This window comes from Colletes gigas, unplaced genomic scaffold, assembly GCF_013123115.1.
Source record: "Colletes gigas isolate AHSC1104 unplaced genomic scaffold, ASM1312311v1 Colletes_gigas_Sc00020, whole genome shotgun sequence".
NCBI classification, from domain to species: domain Eukaryota; kingdom Metazoa; phylum Arthropoda; class Insecta; order Hymenoptera; family Colletidae; genus Colletes; species Colletes gigas.
The window spans coordinates 4547359-4566931 of record NW_025106649.1 but is presented as its reverse complement, the minus strand read 5'-3'; the positions used below and the strand labels follow the sequence as shown (position 1 = coordinate 4566931).

The window sequence follows — 19573 nt, the reverse complement described above, 5'->3', positions numbered from 1 at the left end:
GAAAGAGCCGTCCGGCTACACCGACGGCTCATTTATGAATGACTAAGCTTCGCGGCTTCCGTCGCTTCCTCCAGGATTCCCTCTTCACCGACGTGTCACTCTTAACCCCGCCCCCCGTTACTCGAATAACACATGTGAACTGCACGTGCATCCGACCAGGGGTGAACGAAGCACTTGCATGATGCTTCACTACTAAAAACACAACACATTAATGACAGTCCACAACAATCGTGTATGATACAAATTCCAGCTAATGTATATGACAGAAATAAGGAGATGACAATGTAATGTCAACAATAATAATATATAAAAAGAAAAAAAAAGGTAATAAAAGCTTAGAACACATAGTAATTAATATGATTAAAGTAGATTGCAGTAGTTTTATAAAATTTGTAAGAGAAATTCTCTTCTAAAAATAATAACATGCAATTTTTTGAGATCAAATAAGAGTACTTTTGACCAACAAGATTCTTTACAAATACAGAAGAAATTTTCATGGAAGTACTTTGCAAAGGACGTGTAGCCAAAGACTTCTGATATTATCTTTTTTTCAATTAAAATGCCACAAGGGACGTGAAATATTATGTTGCTTTAAATATGGAATTTTTGTACTATTCTCGTTAGGCAAGTGGTTTCTGAATAGTATGATTAACGTGACACTTGTGCTTCCTGCACACAAACAAATCGGTACATGTAAATGTGGTGACTCCTACGTAAAGTGGTTGGAAGCTGGGTTTCACATTACAGCCAATAAAAACAAGCCGACAGCCGACAGGAAGAGCAAGGAAAACAAATTCCATGTGTAAAATTAATTAGGACAGTTCCATGCAGCTTCCAGTCGACTCATAACTATCTCATCTACAAATTCGTTTAACGTTAGAACTTGGATATAACTACGATAAGATGACACCAAAAGATAGTCTTTTATAAGACAGGCATTTATTTCTGTCCAGGGAATCCAGTGACAGGCAAACTGGTAATAGGAAATTATACAATGATTCGATTTTCCGATTACACATAATTTCATTTTGATGCGTTTTCTCAATTCCTCGGGTAAAATAGATAGAAAGAAGTCTGCTTGTAATTTGGTTACAGCGACGCAAATATAATTCTTTTACAGATATTTATATTATATAAGTAAAATATATTACAGCCTTGTGAGTGCAAGCAGACAAATGATAGTACATTAATCGTTGATTTTCCACGACATAAATCATATTTTGTCATTATTAAATCATTTCAGACGCTATTTATGGAGATATAAAAAAAAAGAAACAAAAATACCATCAAACTGGACGTTTCTATGAAATATTTACTTAGTTAAATAACTAGATTACATTGAATTAATTATATAGCGGAAAATTTACACGTTCGAATGGTTCTCAGAATAAAGGATTACTTAGACTGAAAAACGTTACGCATCAATTTCCAGCGCCTGCACCATACAGGATATTTCTGTGAAATCTGTGGAGCGCACGACCATGGAAGATTATGCGTTCGCACATACCGTTTTTCTATAAACTTTTAAACTTTGGTCACTTTGTTACAAAGTTCTAGTAAGTTAATCAGCCGCTCGATCGAACTAGTATCAAACGCTCATGGTCTTCAGGGTAAAATCTTAAAGGATACATATAGAAAATATACAAATTGTCCGACACAGAAATTACAATAATATTAAAACTTAAGTTACGTTCTTATATATATTAGAACACGGAAGGTCTGCGAACTGTTGTTTATGGTCGTCACGAAAGCACGGACACCTCTAAATATGTTCGGAAATTACTCTACAAATTATAAAATTATTTATTTATTTCAAAGACACAATTCATGTTCATCAATGTCATATGATAACGAAAGAGGGAACATTCTATTATTCTCTTGTGAGCACGGAAGGACTAAAGGAGGCGGTGAACCATTTTCCTCTGAACACTTTGGCATTATCACCGCTGTAAATCAAAATCAAACGGAACGAATCTCGTTTTAGTAATATCGTGGACTTGTAATATGTACCTAGAGATTTCAGACAAATTTACATGTCAAGCGGTCCTCTATGGTGCTAGATTAACCTAGCACTATTTCAAATCATTTTCCTTATCGTATCGTATTTACACTAAAACGTTACATAACGTAACAATCCTTACGTTTTCATCTTGCGTTTACTTGTATAGCTCTAAAAGACCGTAAAAATAATTTCTGATTCTAAACGTAAGGTCTTTGACTTACATCCTTGCACCTTTTATTTAAATCACGGCGGTCAAATACCGCGAGACGGTGATTCTCGTTAATTGCAAATCTAACGAGACACTTTCCGTTCCTAATTATGAGGGATAATCATTAAAATATATAAATACAATTACACTTATTAAGGGCGTGATCCACGTGCGGCTTCTTCCAGTGCGCGAACTTTAAGCTCGCGCTCGCGCTGTTGTCTAAAAAACACCCTTTGTTAGTCCGTTTCACTGGTCGTCTAATCAAGCATACAGTATATGCAAGCTTTGATAATGATTTCAAAGGACGAACCTTAAGTATTCCTCGTGATGGGCTACGAGTGACGCGTGAGGCGGAAATCGATCGCGTTCCATCATAAGGTGACGTTGCAATTGTTCGTGATGCGCTGCCATGTCCGCGTATGGTCTTCCGAGAAGTTCCGCGGGATGAAGTGCCAGTCCTGGGTCGCGTGGCATTAAGCCTGGTCGAGGATAATTTGCACCAGCTGCCGCTATACACACAGAAAATATTAGCGAACCCTAAATATAATCGTATGTTCTTATAGAATATATTAAGCTTTGAAATTTATGGGTAAACAGACATGCATGACAGCGCGTGTGAGACTCGTTCAATGACATTTGCTTGTAGTGACAATCGTTCCTTTGCCTAGCGAAGATAATGATGATGATGATGATCATAACGACGACGACGACGATGATGATGATAGTGGTATATTACAAATGAAACGATACAATGACTGAAGTATTATGAATGATATGTTGATGTTACATTAGTAAATTAGATTGGTGTCTGTGATGTGCGGTTTTCAAAAGGATTCTTGTGCAAAACGGACGCCATATCACTTCCATCCACGCACGTACACGCATACAATTCTCGTAACACTCGCGCACTTGCACGTTACTTGAACGTTATCGAATCATCATTTATCGCTCGTACCTTCACCCAAAAGCTTGATGATCGAAAAGCTCGGTGCCAAGTTATAATGGCGTAGCGAGAGAAGCGACAGAAAAATGCAAAAAAAAGTTTGCCGCAGAGAAAAATTTGTCTTGTTTTTCTTCTTTAAAAGTAAGCTCTTACGGTAGTTAGGAGAGTGCTCTCCGTTTAGTTAAATTCTGACTGATGTTAAACTGATTGAATGAAAAGCACGTTTTAGTACGCTTACACGCAATCGACCGCTTTACCGATCACAGCCTACCAAAGAGGATCAAAGGAGCAACAACGCTTTAAAACTTCAGATGGAACATACATTGATACAAAAATAGTTAAAGTGAAAAGGCTGTATACTCTTTCTAATCTTTCTTCGATTAAAAATATCTCGTACTCCATACTTTCTTTGACGGAAACAATCAACTTTTGGTTACGTTAACTTAAAAGGCAGTTGCGATCACTGGACTGCCATTTTGCATTTAAACTACAACAAGAACCGAATACAGGATTTAGATAGAACTTGTTATGTCCTTCGTCATCGGATATCATTATGACCAGTGAAATACGTATACTTGATGGTAAAAATATAGTAAGCTCGGAAAAACAGTAAACGGTGAAGACGATAGCGCGTCTGAATGTTGGTAGTAAAGATCCTAGAGACGAATTTCGTATACATTTTAAATAATAGCGTGTCAAGGATCATGACACACCAAGGAAATCGCGAGCCATTTGACCAGAAACAAATTTGGCGATTCTTAGCCTAAAAACAGGATCGCTTACAATTCTACATAAGTGTACCACGAGCACCCGACTATATTTCTTCCAGCAAGTATCTCGGGGACATAGCAATTGAATTATCTTCCCGATATACTACAAAAGCTATTTTCATCGGCTGTAAGTACAGGCGGTCGGTGAAAGGGGCGATCATCGTGCAGGAGCGTACTTAGACATCCTGATTTGTAGGACCTACCAGGCAGGGGGAATCCAGCTGCAGCCGCAGCCGCTTCCTGCTGTTGCTGAGCCTGTTGCTGGGCCTGCTGCTGTCCCGGATGTAAGTGCAAGTGCGTATGCGCATGCGTATGCGCGTGAGTGTGAGCATGATACTCGGGCGAAATGCCAGCCATCTGCAACCGGACCATCGGGTCAGCAGCTAGAGCCAGTCGCTCGTCCAGCTGGCCGTGGTGATGAGCCGCCACGGGATGGCCAGCCCCTGCACCCGCTGGCCCCCCGCCGGCTGCAGTCGGTATCCCTAAACCCGACAGCGCCTCGATCAAACATACTGTCCTAGTCGTACTCTTAACGCTAGCCAACTATATCTTTCTCCTGACAACGAATTTTTCTGTTTTATGCGGCACACTTCTGTCAGACGTCCGACGTTTCCGACTGGTAGCTGCATATTGAACGATCGAATATTTTCGAAGCGACATGCGTAACGATACACAACAACCAATCATACAGGGCCGGCTTGACGCATTTGGCCTGCTAAGCATAGCACAGGGAGCACTTAAAGTCGGCACGCAAAACCGATTTGTACAGTAATTCCCGCTTTCCAGTGACAACATTGAGACCACCAGTTCACTTGAAAGCGGGCTAATTAATAATCGTGAAAAGTGTCACGTGGAACACCCTGTATATGTCACAAATGGATTGGCGAGGTTCTTAAACACAATCTATAATACGAAGCAGTTCATGTTTAGATTCTTTCACCGATAAATCCACGCAAATCCATTGATAATACTATCATGGAGATATGTATATTGACAAATATCAAAATTTTCATTTTCATCGTACAAAAAATATCCTATTTTAATCTTTACATACATATATCACTCCTTTGGTAAATAACAATATTATAATACTCTTGTCCGAGTTTAATACGCAATTAGGTCAATTAGGCATTTTAATATAATGTCTTTACAAAATAATACTAGTTAAAAACATTTAAACTTGTTAGCCGTAAAATTATGGTTCAAGGAGAAAGGTCGTTGGGTAGAAATGTTAAGCTTATTTCAGGGTCATTTACACCTAACGAACGTAACGATAAAAATAAATAGAATTTCATTAATAATCTAATCTTAGTGCTTAATAGTTTTCTACAAAGACTTTTTAATTATGTTAGTGTCATTAGTGATGCTGCAAAGTAATAAATACACCAAAAAACTGTTGAATACTTGATTTTCACACTAAAACTTGAGAAAATGTCCAGGACATTTCTAGATGTTAACAATCATTACGTAACGATGCACCATTATGATCATACCAAAGTCGTTGTCTAACCAAATCTATATTTTCAGCAAATTCTGGTGACAAACTTTCGAGACAATTGTGGTATAAAAATAATACCATATGTCATTTAAAATAATATAAGTGATCTTGAAATAACCTTGACGCCATTACCCAGTGACCAATCCCTATGAACACAGAGATGTTTCCTTCAAAATTTTTTAACACCCTAAAAGTACCTTTGAAAATTCATCGTAACTTCCAAAATATATGTATTTAAAAATTAAAATAAGAGACCCTGTAGTATATATACAGCGTTATTCACTTAAATCAAGCATCTAAATTCTTCCCATTGCTATGAAAGGTACAAAAAAAAAAATGAGAAAGCCGTGTTGCAATGGTTTAAAAGCGTACATTAGACGACGACGAAAAATTTCTGTAAAAGTCATCTACATTATTTTGCACATTAAGATTTATTTTTTATGACCTTCCATAGCAACGGAAATAACTTGGATGTTCAATTTAAATAATTCACACTCTATATGCGTATTTAATCGATCTCTTTTAAATTTATCAGCCGCACGAATCGACGAATCGCTCACGCTGAAGAAGCATAGATATTGGCAGGGATGATTCCGTTACTAGAATCCAGTGTAAAAATTGTCACTTGAAAACGAGAATTACTGTAATATGTTAGAGCGGAGAGGCGACGAAAGGGTATCCGTATAGAAGGGCCGATGTATTCGTGGTCGGCCCTGTAGTTACTGTAGCAGCAGCCAACATCCGGAAACGATCACTATCTCGCTTTATCCCTATCGCCGTAGATCCTAAACTTAGATTCTGCCATTTCGAATCAGAATCGTTGCTAATTTTTGTTCATTCCACTATGCGAGAAGAAAGATATGCATATTCAGGGGAACAGTAAAAGTTACCTAATCTCTCTAAACGTTCCCTTTCCAGTTGACTGGGACCAGGTGGTGCACCGTACAGGCCAAACTGATGTAAAGCTTGAGGAGGTCCTGAAGGTCCAGGCGCGAGTCCCGCGGCCGCGTAACGACGGTGTATTTCCAACCAATGTGGATCCACCGGCGCTGGCATCGGTCTAGGCGTTCCTTTCAGAAGCTCCTCCTTTAATCGATCGTTCAGATCTCTTTCTCGCAATTCTCTGATTTCACGTTCCCTTTTCTCGCGATCCAAGTGCTCCAGTTCCAAGCGTTCTCGCGTGAGGGGACTGTACATGTAATGTAACATTGGATCCGGTGGCGCGGGATGCCTGGCAGGTGAAAATGCAGCGTGTGGCCGTGCATATTCCGATAACTGTCTCAAAGCAGGAGTATCGGCGTACGATCCTGGCCTCGCCGCGAACCTGTCGTACCTGTCGTTGTAAGGAGAAACGACAGGTTCGAGAGGCCCTCGACTTGGTGGTTTACAAGCTTCTGGTTGCTTCTCCGGAGTCGTCATTTTTCTAGCTTGCTGTGCCGCGGCTCTATCACGTTCTTCTCTTTCTCTTTCCGCTTGTTTCCTAGACCTCTCCTCTCGTTTCCTGGCCAACTTTGAATCCGGGACTGGCTTGAACATTAAGTCCGTCCTTGTACAAGAATTATTCTCACCCCGATTCCAATGCCGCAAGAAAATAGCCGACTGCGACCTGTGGCATTCCGAGTCTTCGATTCTTGGCTCCGGGGACGGACCTCGAGGACTCGGCGGTTCTTCTTGATCCTGCTCCACAAGATCGGGTTCTATTTTCGGCTCTGGAGCGACCGGTAGTTGAGGTTGCGACTGTCTATGATGATGATGTGCCGAACTGCTAGACGTTAAACATGCCGCAGAAACTAGTGGCGGTTTCCGCTGAGTATTATGCGAACTGTGCGAAGAAGAGTGACTGTGGGAACTATGCGACGAAATAGTCAACAACTTATCGTGATGCAACGTTGTGGCTTGATGCATACTGGAAGAATGATGATGCGTAGCGATAAGGTTTTCACCTTCCTCTCTAGTTGTCACGCTAGAACTGGTACTCGAATGATGCGCAGTCATCATGGTCGTACTTTCTTGACTTCTCTGCGGCGACGGTGGTGGAATTGCATGAGGTACCGGACCGTAAGGATACGGTGGAAAAGAGGGATATCCTCCAACTGGAGCGTATCCTGGATAAGCGTGAGGGTGGTACGAATGCATGGCGGTGAATAACGAATGATGCATCAATGGATGATGCGGATGGAACGGATGAGCCATGTGTGGACTCGGTTGCTGCGCTGGGTGCATCACAGGTTGAGGAATAGACGTAGGTGGAGGCGGAAGAGTGGGTGTTGGAGATGCAGCTACAGACTGTATTTGTGGAATAGGTTGATTACTAGGCATAGAGTGTTTGCTCGGTGTGGGTGGCTTACTGGAACTGTCTGGATCCTTTTTGATATTCTCTAAACTTGGGCCTGGAAAACCAGACTGAAAACCAGGTACTTTCACTTCTTTCAAACTCTGAAGTGGATCTGGTTCGGGGGGAATAATCTCCTGTTTGATCTTCAAATTTTGTGGTTCCATTGGTGGCGTGCCAGCCAAATTGTACATGGCAGATGGTTTCTCCATAGACAGAATTCCACTCGGTTGAATCGGCTGAAATAAATTACTTGGTTCGTTTCTTTCGGATTCGTTATTGTCTGGTCGTTCTGGAATTCTCTCAGGTATTCTGTCAGGTATCCTGCCATCTCGCATTCGTTCTGGAGGAAGTCTATCGTCTGAAATACGTTCAGACATCCTATTCTCAGAAGACATTACAGTTAAACCAAGAGGTTGCGGTGAACTCGACATTTGAGGCATTTGCGTTATATTCGTCGGTATACTTTGCGAGATATTGAGGTTTAATGGTGGTCCCGGTATACTCTGGGGCAGATTTTGCGCGTTCGACATATTTTCACCGTGAGTTCGAAGATTTTGCGTTGGTCCCATGTTTTGCGCGTTTGACATGTTCTGAGGCATATTTGGTGGCATCTGCATGCTCTGCGATAAGTTCTGTGGTACATTTTGAACAGGAGGAACATTGGATGTGTATTGCATATTAAGTGGCAGTCCTTGTTGCGTTGGAGACATAATTTGCGAATTTTGTATATTTTGTGAGCCAGTCGATGTGCAAATACCACTATTTTGAATCGTTTGTGATAGATTACGCGGCATATTTTGACTAATATCGTTCATGTTTAATGGCTGCGACGTAGTCAAATTCAACTGTTGGTCAGGTTCCTTTATATCTTCGTTAGATGGAGACATGGCTGGTTCTATAGGTAAGGGTTCCAACTTCAAGGGTTGATTCATAGCTAAAGGTCCATCGTCTATTTGATCTTTCGTTTCTGCCGGTTCTTCTAACAAAGGTTTCTTATCCAAGGTATGAATGACAGGAACAGATATTGGTAAAGTCTGTATAGGTGTTGGTACAGGAGTAGACACTGGCGTTGGCTCAGAAGGTTCCTCGGGTGTAGTTACAGCCGGACTCACAGGCTCCTCGGTTGGCACTGTAACTGGAGTGGGTTGATTTTCGTTTGTATCACCTTCTCCTTCTCTTTCAGGCTCATCCATGAGAGAATTGCTATCGGTTGTGAGTGACTCTGAAGGACTCTCAGGACGTTCACCGCGTTTCCGTTTCTGAGATTCCTTATCCTCATCCACCTCGTCTGTTTGAGGCCGTTTCTGACCTTTCTTCGGTGTTTCTGGTTTGCTCGAGGATTTTTTCTTGCTCTTGTCTGGTGTTTGTTGCTGTTGCTGTTGTTTCTCTTGATCGGGAGTATCGGTTCCACCTGTACGTCGAGGTCTTGCAGGTCTAGGCGTTTCCTTGGCCTTATTTCTCGTACGCATTCTCCCTGGGCTATCTGGTGATTCCGCAGGCACAGGGCGGAACAGATACGGAGGGGCAGGCGGCAATTCTCCGGTTTTCTTCAAATGTATTCTGCATTCCGTACAAAGCAATAATCTATCCTTGCCAGCTACCTGATAATCCTTCGAATTAGTTGAGAAGCAATGTTGGCACGAATGCGTTGCTCCGTTCGTATTCGTATCTCTGGAATCACTATCTTCCTCCGAATTATCGTCCTCTGTCACAGAACTAATTTCCCCGCCAGGATTATTACTAGCCGGTGTTCCAACAGGTACTGTTTCAGGTTCAGAAATGGGCTCTTTCTGACTGACACTAACTGGCGGAGTATCTTTGGGAGGAGTAGGGACTTCTTCTTTGGGAGTGCCGGCTCTTGAATTACGCGTGTTACGAATTCTTCTAAGCGAGCCCTGCCGTCGTCGTCGATGAGGTCGATTATTATTTGCACCTGGCGTTTTCTTCCATAAATAATAGAATTCGACCAATTCCGGCTAAAAATATAAAAAAAAAAAATCTACAATAATTCGTACTATCCCGGCCTACCTTATGTGTACGTAGATTTCGATTACCGTGTCTTTATGAGGTAAAAGATCCTTTCGGATCCTCGAAAAGTTTTTCCCAAATTGACGAAGTCCTTTGACGAAGCGTTTCTATGAGACAGAGCGACGGCCAATTAATTGTGTGCCTGGCACCTTTTCTTCTAAGTAACGCGATCCGCACGTACGATTACGAAAACGCGACTACCGAATCAAACAATTTCCCGTTTAGTCGTTTCAACTTACAGTTTCCTCCTCGGACCACTTTTTATCGATGCCTTTAGGTACGGGACATTTAACGAGTGCCTGCAACGCTCTTCCTGGGTCATAGCCAGAGTCGTGAAAGATGTCCAGAGCATTGATAGTCGTGTCGTCTCGGGAAGCAGCCACACAACCGTCATCCGGGGATCCTCCATCACACATGCCAGCAAATGCAGCCATAGATCGAGCTGCTCTTAAGTACATCAGAAGATCCCCGTCCAATGCCATAGCTGGAATCCATCTTAGCTCCTCTCGTTCTTTAGAAAACTCTGGATCAGGAAGCAGCTCTCCAGGAGGTATACCCGGCCGATACTCAGGCAAACGGGCCTGACAAGAAACCAATTCCTGTACCCAAAATTCGGGATTGTGCGTGGTTAGCACCAATGCCAAAGCGAGTTAGTTGTACGCACCTATACTCCGGCTTGCTTTTCGAAATCTACACGAGCCAGTATAATTTTTATTCCATTCTGTTCCTTTTGTTACATTACTGGTACGAGAAGTAGCGTGAGTACTTTATGTTTGTGTACAAACTAATGATCATAAATATAAGCATGAAAAATGAGAATTCAAATAATGTATGATTATTATACACATGTTATAGCTTTACATTTAATAACATTAGTTATGTTCACGTTTACAATAAAAGCTATATAAGTTAATATAGCAAACAAAAGCACATTCACGTAATTCTTTTAGTGAATGGATAAATACGAATGGTGTAAATGAGAGTGAGCCGAAGAAAGAAAACACGATATTTCACAAACAACAAATTACATGATATTTACAAGATGGAAACAGAACATATTTATGGAAAAGTCAAGAAGATAAAAATACAAATGCTTTTCCATAAATTTTATAGTTTCAATATTTCAGTCGCAACATATTATACTCATAGATGGTTCAAGTAACCAATGGGTTATTATATAAACAGAATAATTTCTGTTTGTAACAAATATGTTTCTGCAATTTCACCGTGACTGAATACCACTATAAATATAAAAATAACCTTATACTACTATTTCTATATCAACTTACATATTATCATAGAATGTTTCATCATAATAACTTGCATCATATTCAGGGTCTTTCAGTGATAGTAATAAATTGAGGGATGGTAGTTAAGCGTTGGGATTATACTGTTGAGTAAATAAGAATCATTACCATTATGACTTAAAGAATAACTATCATTGTTATTTGAACCATCGACATACAACCAAACTGTGTAAGGAATAGGTCTCTGCTTTTTCACTATTTAAATTTATAATTTCTCTTTTAGCGTGTACAAATACAAACAGATATTAAGGTTGTAATTGGACAATGAAAACATATTCTATGAATGTGAATTTCAAGCACTAAAGAAACACTGGTATCTTAATTGCTCTAAATCTGTAACTAAGCACACGCCATGCATGTTTTTAATAATTCTTGAAAATAACATAACTACAATTGATAGCATTACAAAATAATCATATATTCCTGGAACATGTTACCCAAATACATCCTCATTTCCATTCTTTTTGAAGAGCACATAAATCGATAATACTTTGATACCTTAATGTTTGCTGACATTTTTAATAAAATATATTAACAGCATTTATGAAATATTAATCAAAACCAATGTATGCATAATAATATATGCTTAAAATAAAATTTATCTACCAAATAAATGTTTCTATATCCTTAGTCAATAATAGTACTTATATATTGCTACTAATGTCCATTATAAATTTACAAACAACACAGTTTCAAACCTCTTTGTTATAATGCAAAGTTGTTTAAAACTACAGACGCTTCAATAACTTTTGAACAATGTACACATACCTAACAATTTTAAATGATAACAAATCGCTTAAATATTTTACTGTCCTAATTCCAATTACTTTCACAGAACGATTGAAGTATATGAATTAAGAGCAATTACCACTGAAAATATTAAGTAACACAATAGAGTATGTCACAATTACTCGATGCTTTGGTAATCATATATTTGTCTTAATCTATACACTCAAAATACATGTCTTAGGAGAACAAGCCTTGAGTTAGGTACATTGTGCAATATAGCTAAGTAGCAAAAAGGTTTTCAAGGTATATGGCAAACCTGGTGCGAAGGGCCAACCCGAATCTCGCCCTGGGTGCCGGCGGACATCTCCCCCTCCTCCGAAGCTCCACCGTCTTTCTCCAGCGTTTCGAGTGGCTTCTATCTTGGACTTTCAGTAAATTCCTATCATCCACCCCCTGAACTGTATAGTCATTCTATCAGTATATTTGTAATAATTTTGTAGGAAGAAGTACTGCTAACATGCTTCTTTTTCAATGACCCTTTTTGCAACAATGATGTCAGTTATTATGACAGTACTTTTTACATTATTTAGTTACATACACAGAATGATTGTTAATATCAAGATACATGGTGACAAATATTTTTAATTCTATAAATGCAAATAAATGCTCATAATTTCATTAATTAATCATTATCTTTGAACCATCTTTTTTATATTTTTTTTTGCTGCGTATATTTATAACTATTCAATCGGTCTAATGAAATACATAAGATACACCCTATGAAAATAATAATAAAATACAATAAGATTTACTTAAAAAATTATAGATACTACAAAAGGAATACTGTAGAAATATTTTTTCCTCCAAATATGAAAATACATAGAAATTGTTCCTACTTGTACCTCTAATTTACATAATATAATACATGAATAAATTATAATTAATGAAAGAATATGTAAACAAATCCTAAAACATCAGCTTCTCCTAATTTGCATAATTGTTAAAAAAAAAAAGAAACAATTCTCTGACCTTGCAGAATTATAAGATTCGTAAAGGAAACTGAATGTTTGTGTAATAACCCATTAAAACGCACTCGCAAATACATATTTCTACTTTCTTGAAGTGGTCTTGAGTCACGGTGAAAGCGGTAAACGGCATAAATGAGCTTTACTTAATTGAAACGCTTTATCGTCATTATAACATAATTGAAGCGTGCCAAGAAGTGATGGACGTCATAAAAAATTTTGATTGACTCATCGATGTGCAATGCGAAGTATAGAAAAAAAAAAAACAGCTATTTACACAATTTCGTCATGTACGCAGGAAAACGCGAATGAAATGTGTGCGTGGACGGAATTACGAACGGCAAACAGTTATTAAGTTATTCTGACGTGTTGCGGTCCGTTCGTTAAAGTTTTTCGTCTCATCGCGCCTCGCCTTGGCAAAATTCCGAGGAACCGTTAAAATAAAGTAGAAAGCCATAAAATTTCAAGGCAAACTCACCCGTGATAAATGTTTCAACGACGTGCTCGCATTGTTCCTCCCAATGAACTTGCTTCCACGTATACGCGTTACACACAGACCCGATTACGCCAATAAATGAGTGGTATAGAAACTTAACGATTCACTATAAATTAACCATCGAGTATTATAGAATATATCTTTCACAAATCAGTAGCCACAACACCCAAACGCAGCCATCTTGTACTACGTTTTGTTTCGTTTTTCTTTTGTGGGGGTGCGTTCCAATTCCACATATTCCCTTGTTTCTTTCTCGTCAATGAATTTTTGGTGGCAATTTAAATTTTGGACTTTTAGATTTTCGATGCTTCAATTATAACAGCTTATTGTTGATAGTTTATTGTATAAAAAAAAAGGTGAATAAATTTTGATCTATTCATTTATTTCACTTTTACAAAATCACTAATTTTATTCTAATTTATAGATATTTTTAATGCTAAGAAATTTGAGTACTTATCGTACGTGAAATTTTTACATATTTTTAGAAACTTCTACGCAAGAATTACCGATTTAAATTTTGAGATACGATTTCTTCAAACAAAATTAATTTTACAATACTTTACTACTAATTGTCTAAATAAAAATTATGTTAATATCTAAAATTGATACTTTAAAGTATGCTTATTGTATTTGATAATACCAAACATCAATTATTGGCATTGAGTACCACTTATCTCTACTTTCTTTATCATCTATGTTCATGTCGATATTGGGTCGCACACTTTCATATTTTACGCAGTTGGTTTATAGAGTTCCGACAGTTTTGCAATTGAATGCAAAATATACCATAGACATGGCGAAAAAAACAGCAATTTTATTGATAGCCGACGGTTCGGAAGAGATGGAAGCGGTGATAACGGTGGATGTTTTACGCCGAGCCGGAGTACGTTTTCTAAAAAATATAACCTTAAAATATTTACGCAGTAAATTTGAACATTAATAATTTGCATTGAATATTAATCAAAATATTGCTTTATCTAATAAAGACAGATTATTTTCATTTGAGTATTAACTAATTACATGCTTGATTGAATTCTATTAAGAAAACTTTATATAATTTAGTTATAAATTATTGTTAGGTCGATGTCACCGTAGCTGGTCTTAGCGAAACTCCATGTGTAAAATGCAGTCGTGACGTTAAAATTTGCGTTGATGCAAGTCTTAAAGACTTAGTTAACCAAAAATATGATGTTGTAATAATGCCTGGTGGTCTTGGTGGTTCAAAAGCTTTTGCATCAGTAAGTAGAATAAAACATCGTTGAAAAACAGAGATGGACTTATGTTTGCATATCATATAGTCTGCAGAAGTAGGAAAGCTGCTACAACAACAAGAAAAGGAAAACAGAGTCATTGCTGCTATTTGTGCAGCACCAACTGCACTAAAAGCACATGGCATTGCTAAAGGAAAACAAATCACATCTTATCCTGCAATGAAAGATCAATTAACGGATGAATATAAATATTTAGAGGATAAAGTTGTGACTGATGGTATGAGCTTGCTAACAAAATTCTGACTACTTTTAAAGACATGTTATTTATGGTTATACATACATATATTTTAGGCAATCTTATAACTAGCAGAGGTCCAGCAACTGCATTTGCTTTTGGTTTGGCTATTGTGGAAAAATTACTTGATAAAGAAACTGCAAACAATGTTGCCAAAGGAATGTTATACACAGAATAAAAATGGAATAGATTATACATAAGAAATAATGTATTTTTAAAAATAGTATATAACTGTATTTATATTATGCATTAAATTTTCATAAATTGATATTATTCATTGTAAACGATAGCTTTTTAATTATTTTTCCTACATTTTATCCATGGAAATATAATACTGTTATTAACTTTCGACCATTCAAATTCAAAATACCCGCTCACTTTTTAATATGGCCGCCGTACATTGCCAAATTTTTTAGGGTATATCATGTTTTACTATGCCATCGATGCTTCACTTCACATATATGACAGTTTGTAAGATTCGATGTAAAATATGAATTTATTTACTGTATAATTTCGCAAGCATTTTATTCATTGTTCAAAGAGAAGCGAATGCTCGGAAACATATTTTTGCAATTACGAAAAATTTAGTACCTAGAAAATGTTTGAGAGTGATGATTGGGATCTCGATCAGGTAAATTCAAAATAAATATTCTTATTGACTATTTTTACCAATATCGTTTATAAATGTAATCGTATTCGTTTAATAGGAAAATATTATTGTATATACTAATATTAATATAATTCGTATATTAATTTTTAATACATATTTCTAGGATTTCTTAAACGATGTAGATGACAAATCAATTAGACTTCATTCTATAACAGACGAGAATGAAAGAGAACCGAAAAGACGTAAAGTAGAAATTTCTAATGATTCCATCCTTTCATCCAACAATGAAGTGGATTTGTGTAAAAAAAAGAATTTTTACAATGCCAAAACATGTGACGAGGATAAAGTATCAAGGAAAAATTTAATTCTTGGTATGTTTAACAAAAGTCCAACAAACAAAATTATTACTCAAAGTGTGTTAAGTAATTCAAAAATGTTGAATGAAAATAATTTATTAAAACAACAATCTGATCAAACACAAAGCTTTGGAAATAATCAATTATCTAGAAAAGATTTAGTGCATGGAATACTTAAAAATAAAAATATAGATGATAAAGTTATCAAAAATAATACAAAAAATTTGGAATCACAAAAGATTGAAACAAATATTAAAATCAATAATAACTCAAACGTGCAACAACAAAAATCTATATTGCCAAATAGTAAAATAAAATATGAAATTCCTAAAAAGAGTCTCCAAGAAAAGAGCTGTTCAAATACTGATAATATTAAACATATGACATCAAGAAAACAATTATTGTGCAACATATTGAAACAAAGATCTGTAGATAAAGTAGAATTTAAAACTAAGTCTGTAATTAAACCTCCACAAGTACAGTCAAATAAAAAGATGACACTAATTAGAAGGTTTCCTGGTCCAGCTGGTTTACTACCAGATGATATAGATGCAAATGTTTCTCATATTTCATACTTAAACAGTTTAGAAGAAAATGAGAGTACAGTGGAATCAAGTGACTCTAATCTACCTGAATATTGTTCTCAAAACACAAAAGATCTATTCACAGAAGGTGCTTGGCAGTTAATGTTAGATGATTTGCCAGATAGTTTTTTAAAAGGATACGAAATTGCTACTGTAAAACAAATGGCAAGTGCAAACGGTTACAATAGCACAAAAATTGATTTTTTGGCAGGCATAGTGGAACGTATAGATCATAGTCATGACAATCCCCCTATTGTTTTAAAAGATTTCACAGATAGTATTCAAGGAATTGTACATAGAGACATACCACTCAAATATCCAGGTTTATTAGAGACAAATGTTGTCGTATTACTATGTGATGTAGGTTTATTAAAGACTTCTGAATCTTTTATCTCAAATAAATATCAAGTTCTAATTTCACCCTCATCCTTGTTAGCTATTTACTCTAACAAGGGTAAAATAGAGCGTACACATTATATGGAATTAGTTTTAAAACATATTTCAAATGGAGAAGAAGAAGAAGAAGAAGAAGATGAGATAGATCATGTTCTTACAAAAGCTCTAGAAGAAGAATCGTTAAAAACATCGTGTAAAGACTTCAATACAAAAAGCTTAAATTGTAATACAAATGTAAACAAAACATTTGAGAATATGAACAAATCGATGAATTTTGATTTGGTAGAAGATATTTCCTTTACAGTTTCTTCCAATAAAATTACAAATTCTCAGAATAAGAATTTTATAAGTGCATTATCTAAAGATGCTAAATATATAAACAAAAAAAATAAAGAATTGGTAACAAACAAAATAGGAAATATGGAAAATGGTTGTCAACAAAAGTCTGATACTCTAGTACAAACTTTAAAAAAGTTTTCCCCAAACACAAATACACGTAAAATGTTGTCTCATAATTCAACAATTTTGCAAACGCATGTTGACCATCCATCGTCTATACAAATGTGTTCAGAAGTAGAAAAAATGGAAATGTCTGAAAAAATGGATGTTGACAAAAGTAATGTAAACATGGTGCAAGAAACAGAATCAGTAGACAAAAAGGTATATACACCATGCAATGATAACCCAGAAAATTGTGTACAATTTCTTAATACTATGAAACGGAACAAACTTTCAGTTCGATCCAAATTATTGCAGTTTAAAAATATAAATACATTAACTCAGTCACAAAATTCTGAAACTAACTCTCCGTCAGATTTAAAGAATGACAAAGAAACATTTCACAACCATAAGTTGTCTCATATTCCAAATTCTTCATCTAATACATCACTTTATAATAATACTGAAAATGATTCCGATGATGAAATGTTGTCTCAGTTAGATATGGATACCATTTTCAGTAATTACAATAATCAAAGTTAGTTATCCTTGATACGATTTTATGGAATGTTTCTTTATCCATTAAAAAACGAGAATGCATAAAAGCAATAGATTATATTCAAAATCACTGTTCATAAAAATTTACATCACAATGTAGAACACAATTTCAAGGAAAGTAAGATATCTGTAAATATTCCTGATGTATTTTTTGATGTACAAAATATAAATATAAATATATATATTTTTCATAAAAAATATTGAATTTGTACTATTATTTTTCTATTGAAGAAGGTTCAATGAACGCATTAGAAGTCTTTTAGGTAATATAACAATATAAAAGATGTTATAATTTTTACAAAAATGTAATTTTTGATTTTTTTAAACAAAATTGTTTCTTATCTAAAAAATTAGTTTTAACAAATTTGAATTCAATGTAAAAAATTTATAAAAATGTTACAATTTCAAAATGTTATTTAAAAAATTACTAGTAATAGATTTTTACAGGATTGCCTTCCCTCCTTCCCTCCTCCCCTTAAACTTTGCATGCTCGAATGATCGCTTTTAGCATATTTCGTTTTGATGGAGATTAGGTTATTAAAATTGTGTAGTAAAGTTGGACCTATTTAATTATTCAATTATTGCATCAATAGTACTCCTTTAAATGTCTAGAATATCGTAAACTTGTAGACTGAAGTTTGTTTTTTACGCATTTCTTTGCAGATAAGTATCATTGCACGTGACGCAAACAGTAATATTTAAGTACACTTGTTTTTTCTTCTCCATAATCGCGTGCTACTGAAATCTTCATCGATTAAGATCGAAGAATAATCAAAGATATAATCAACGACGTATCTACAATCAAATATTTCGAACAATTAAAATTTTATTCAATAGGTTATTTTATCTGCGTCTTTCGGGCGTTACGAAGTTTTTTTCATCCTCTGTTGAGACAAAACGGTAAAGGAAATCTGGTAATATCATAAGCAATTAAATATTTCAAGGACACTCGTAGAGGTAGACTCGTATCCTTTACTTAATTCGATGAATCGTATGCACTTATGGCTTTGGTTGTAATCAACTGTAATGGCCACGAGCCGACATACCTAACCTCAAGTTAATTCATTTACATACTTTTAAAATACACAACTGTTTATAGCGCTGCAAAGGCGTTTAGGCTAACTATTTTGGTTTGATACTTCTTCAGACATATAGTACCAACTCGATACGCTCATTGTAAACTAGGCCATTAGCCTGGATATCAGCCCTCATCGATCACGAGCGTAGGATCAATGATCTCAAATCCATAGCTAGTCTCCGCGACGTGGTTGTGTGTACGCCAATGCGGATCTATTGGATCAACCTTGGTGTACCCTGATTATCCGATGGTACATCTAGGTGCACGATCGTGCGATTATGAAGTGCAATTTACTCACATTAGTTACGTGAGACAGACATTTACGTTACAATAAATCGCACGATATATGAGAATGCGTGTGACAACAAGTAAATGAAAACTAGCTGTGATTCGAGGGAATCGCGCGACCGAAGACTCGCGTAAAAAATAACGTGGTAATTTAATTTCCGTACGATAAGGAATATAACAAACGCCAATTATTTCGCTATCAATCTTATCCATCGTACTTTGAACTCTAGAGAAAAATTGTATTTACGTGATTAATGATCATCGTTTTCTGGCAACACTATTTTTCATTTGAAATACACCTTTAATCGATATAACTTATGATATTTATAGAGTACACGAATCGATATTTTTTTCGCGCGAAAATGTTACATGCCTGTTAAACTCGTTTTTGATAGATGCTTTAGCAGATTTCGTACGA

The 19573-nt window shown here is 36.3% G+C and overlaps 3 protein-coding genes across 11 annotated transcripts; 2 read left to right on the top strand and 1 right to left on the bottom strand.

The window, feature by feature from the left end:
• Window positions 1-55: 55 nt before the first annotated feature.
• On the bottom strand, window positions 56-13670 carry LOC122400709 (arginine-glutamic acid dipeptide repeats protein-like). Of its 8 annotated transcripts, none has more exons than XM_043402296.1 (9): window positions 13324-13670; window positions 12137-12278; window positions 10024-10383; window positions 9811-9891; window positions 6312-9732; window positions 4127-4405; window positions 2521-2719; window positions 2358-2441; window positions 56-189 (listed from the first exon to the last, which is right to left on the bottom strand). In XM_043402296.1, exons 2-8 carry the CDS (start codon window positions 12182-12184, stop codon window positions 2363-2365), a joined length of 4467 nt encoding a protein of 1488 aa, XP_043258231.1. In that variant the 5' UTR covers window positions 12185-12278; window positions 13324-13670; the 3' UTR covers window positions 56-189; window positions 2358-2362. The 8 variants fall into 8 exon arrangements, with proteins under 8 accessions (XP_043258231.1, XP_043258232.1, XP_043258230.1 ...); XM_043402297.1 differs by having other exon boundaries at window positions 113-192; XM_043402295.1 differs by lacking the exon at window positions 56-189 and having other exon boundaries at window positions 556-2441.
• Window positions 13148-15043, top strand: LOC122400711 (protein dj-1beta-like). Of its 2 annotated transcripts, XM_043402306.1 has the most exons (5): window positions 13148-13426; window positions 14081-14224; window positions 14421-14579; window positions 14640-14829; window positions 14904-15043. In XM_043402306.1, exons 2-5 carry the CDS (start codon window positions 14135-14137, stop codon window positions 15023-15025), a joined length of 561 nt encoding a protein of 186 aa, XP_043258241.1. In that variant the 5' UTR covers window positions 13148-13426; window positions 14081-14134; the 3' UTR covers window positions 15026-15043. The 2 variants fall into 2 exon arrangements, with proteins under 2 accessions (XP_043258241.1, XP_043258240.1); XM_043402305.1 differs by lacking the exon at window positions 13148-13426 and having other exon boundaries at window positions 13981-14224.
• A 264-nt stretch (window positions 15044-15307) lies between these two features.
• Window positions 15308-17774, top strand: LOC122400817. The gene is made up of 2 exons (XM_043402486.1): window positions 15308-15478; window positions 15621-17774. Exons 1-2 carry the CDS (start codon window positions 15446-15448, stop codon window positions 17772-17774), a joined length of 2187 nt encoding a protein of 728 aa, XP_043258421.1. The 5' UTR covers window positions 15308-15445.
• Window positions 17775-19573: the final 1799 nt, after the last annotated feature.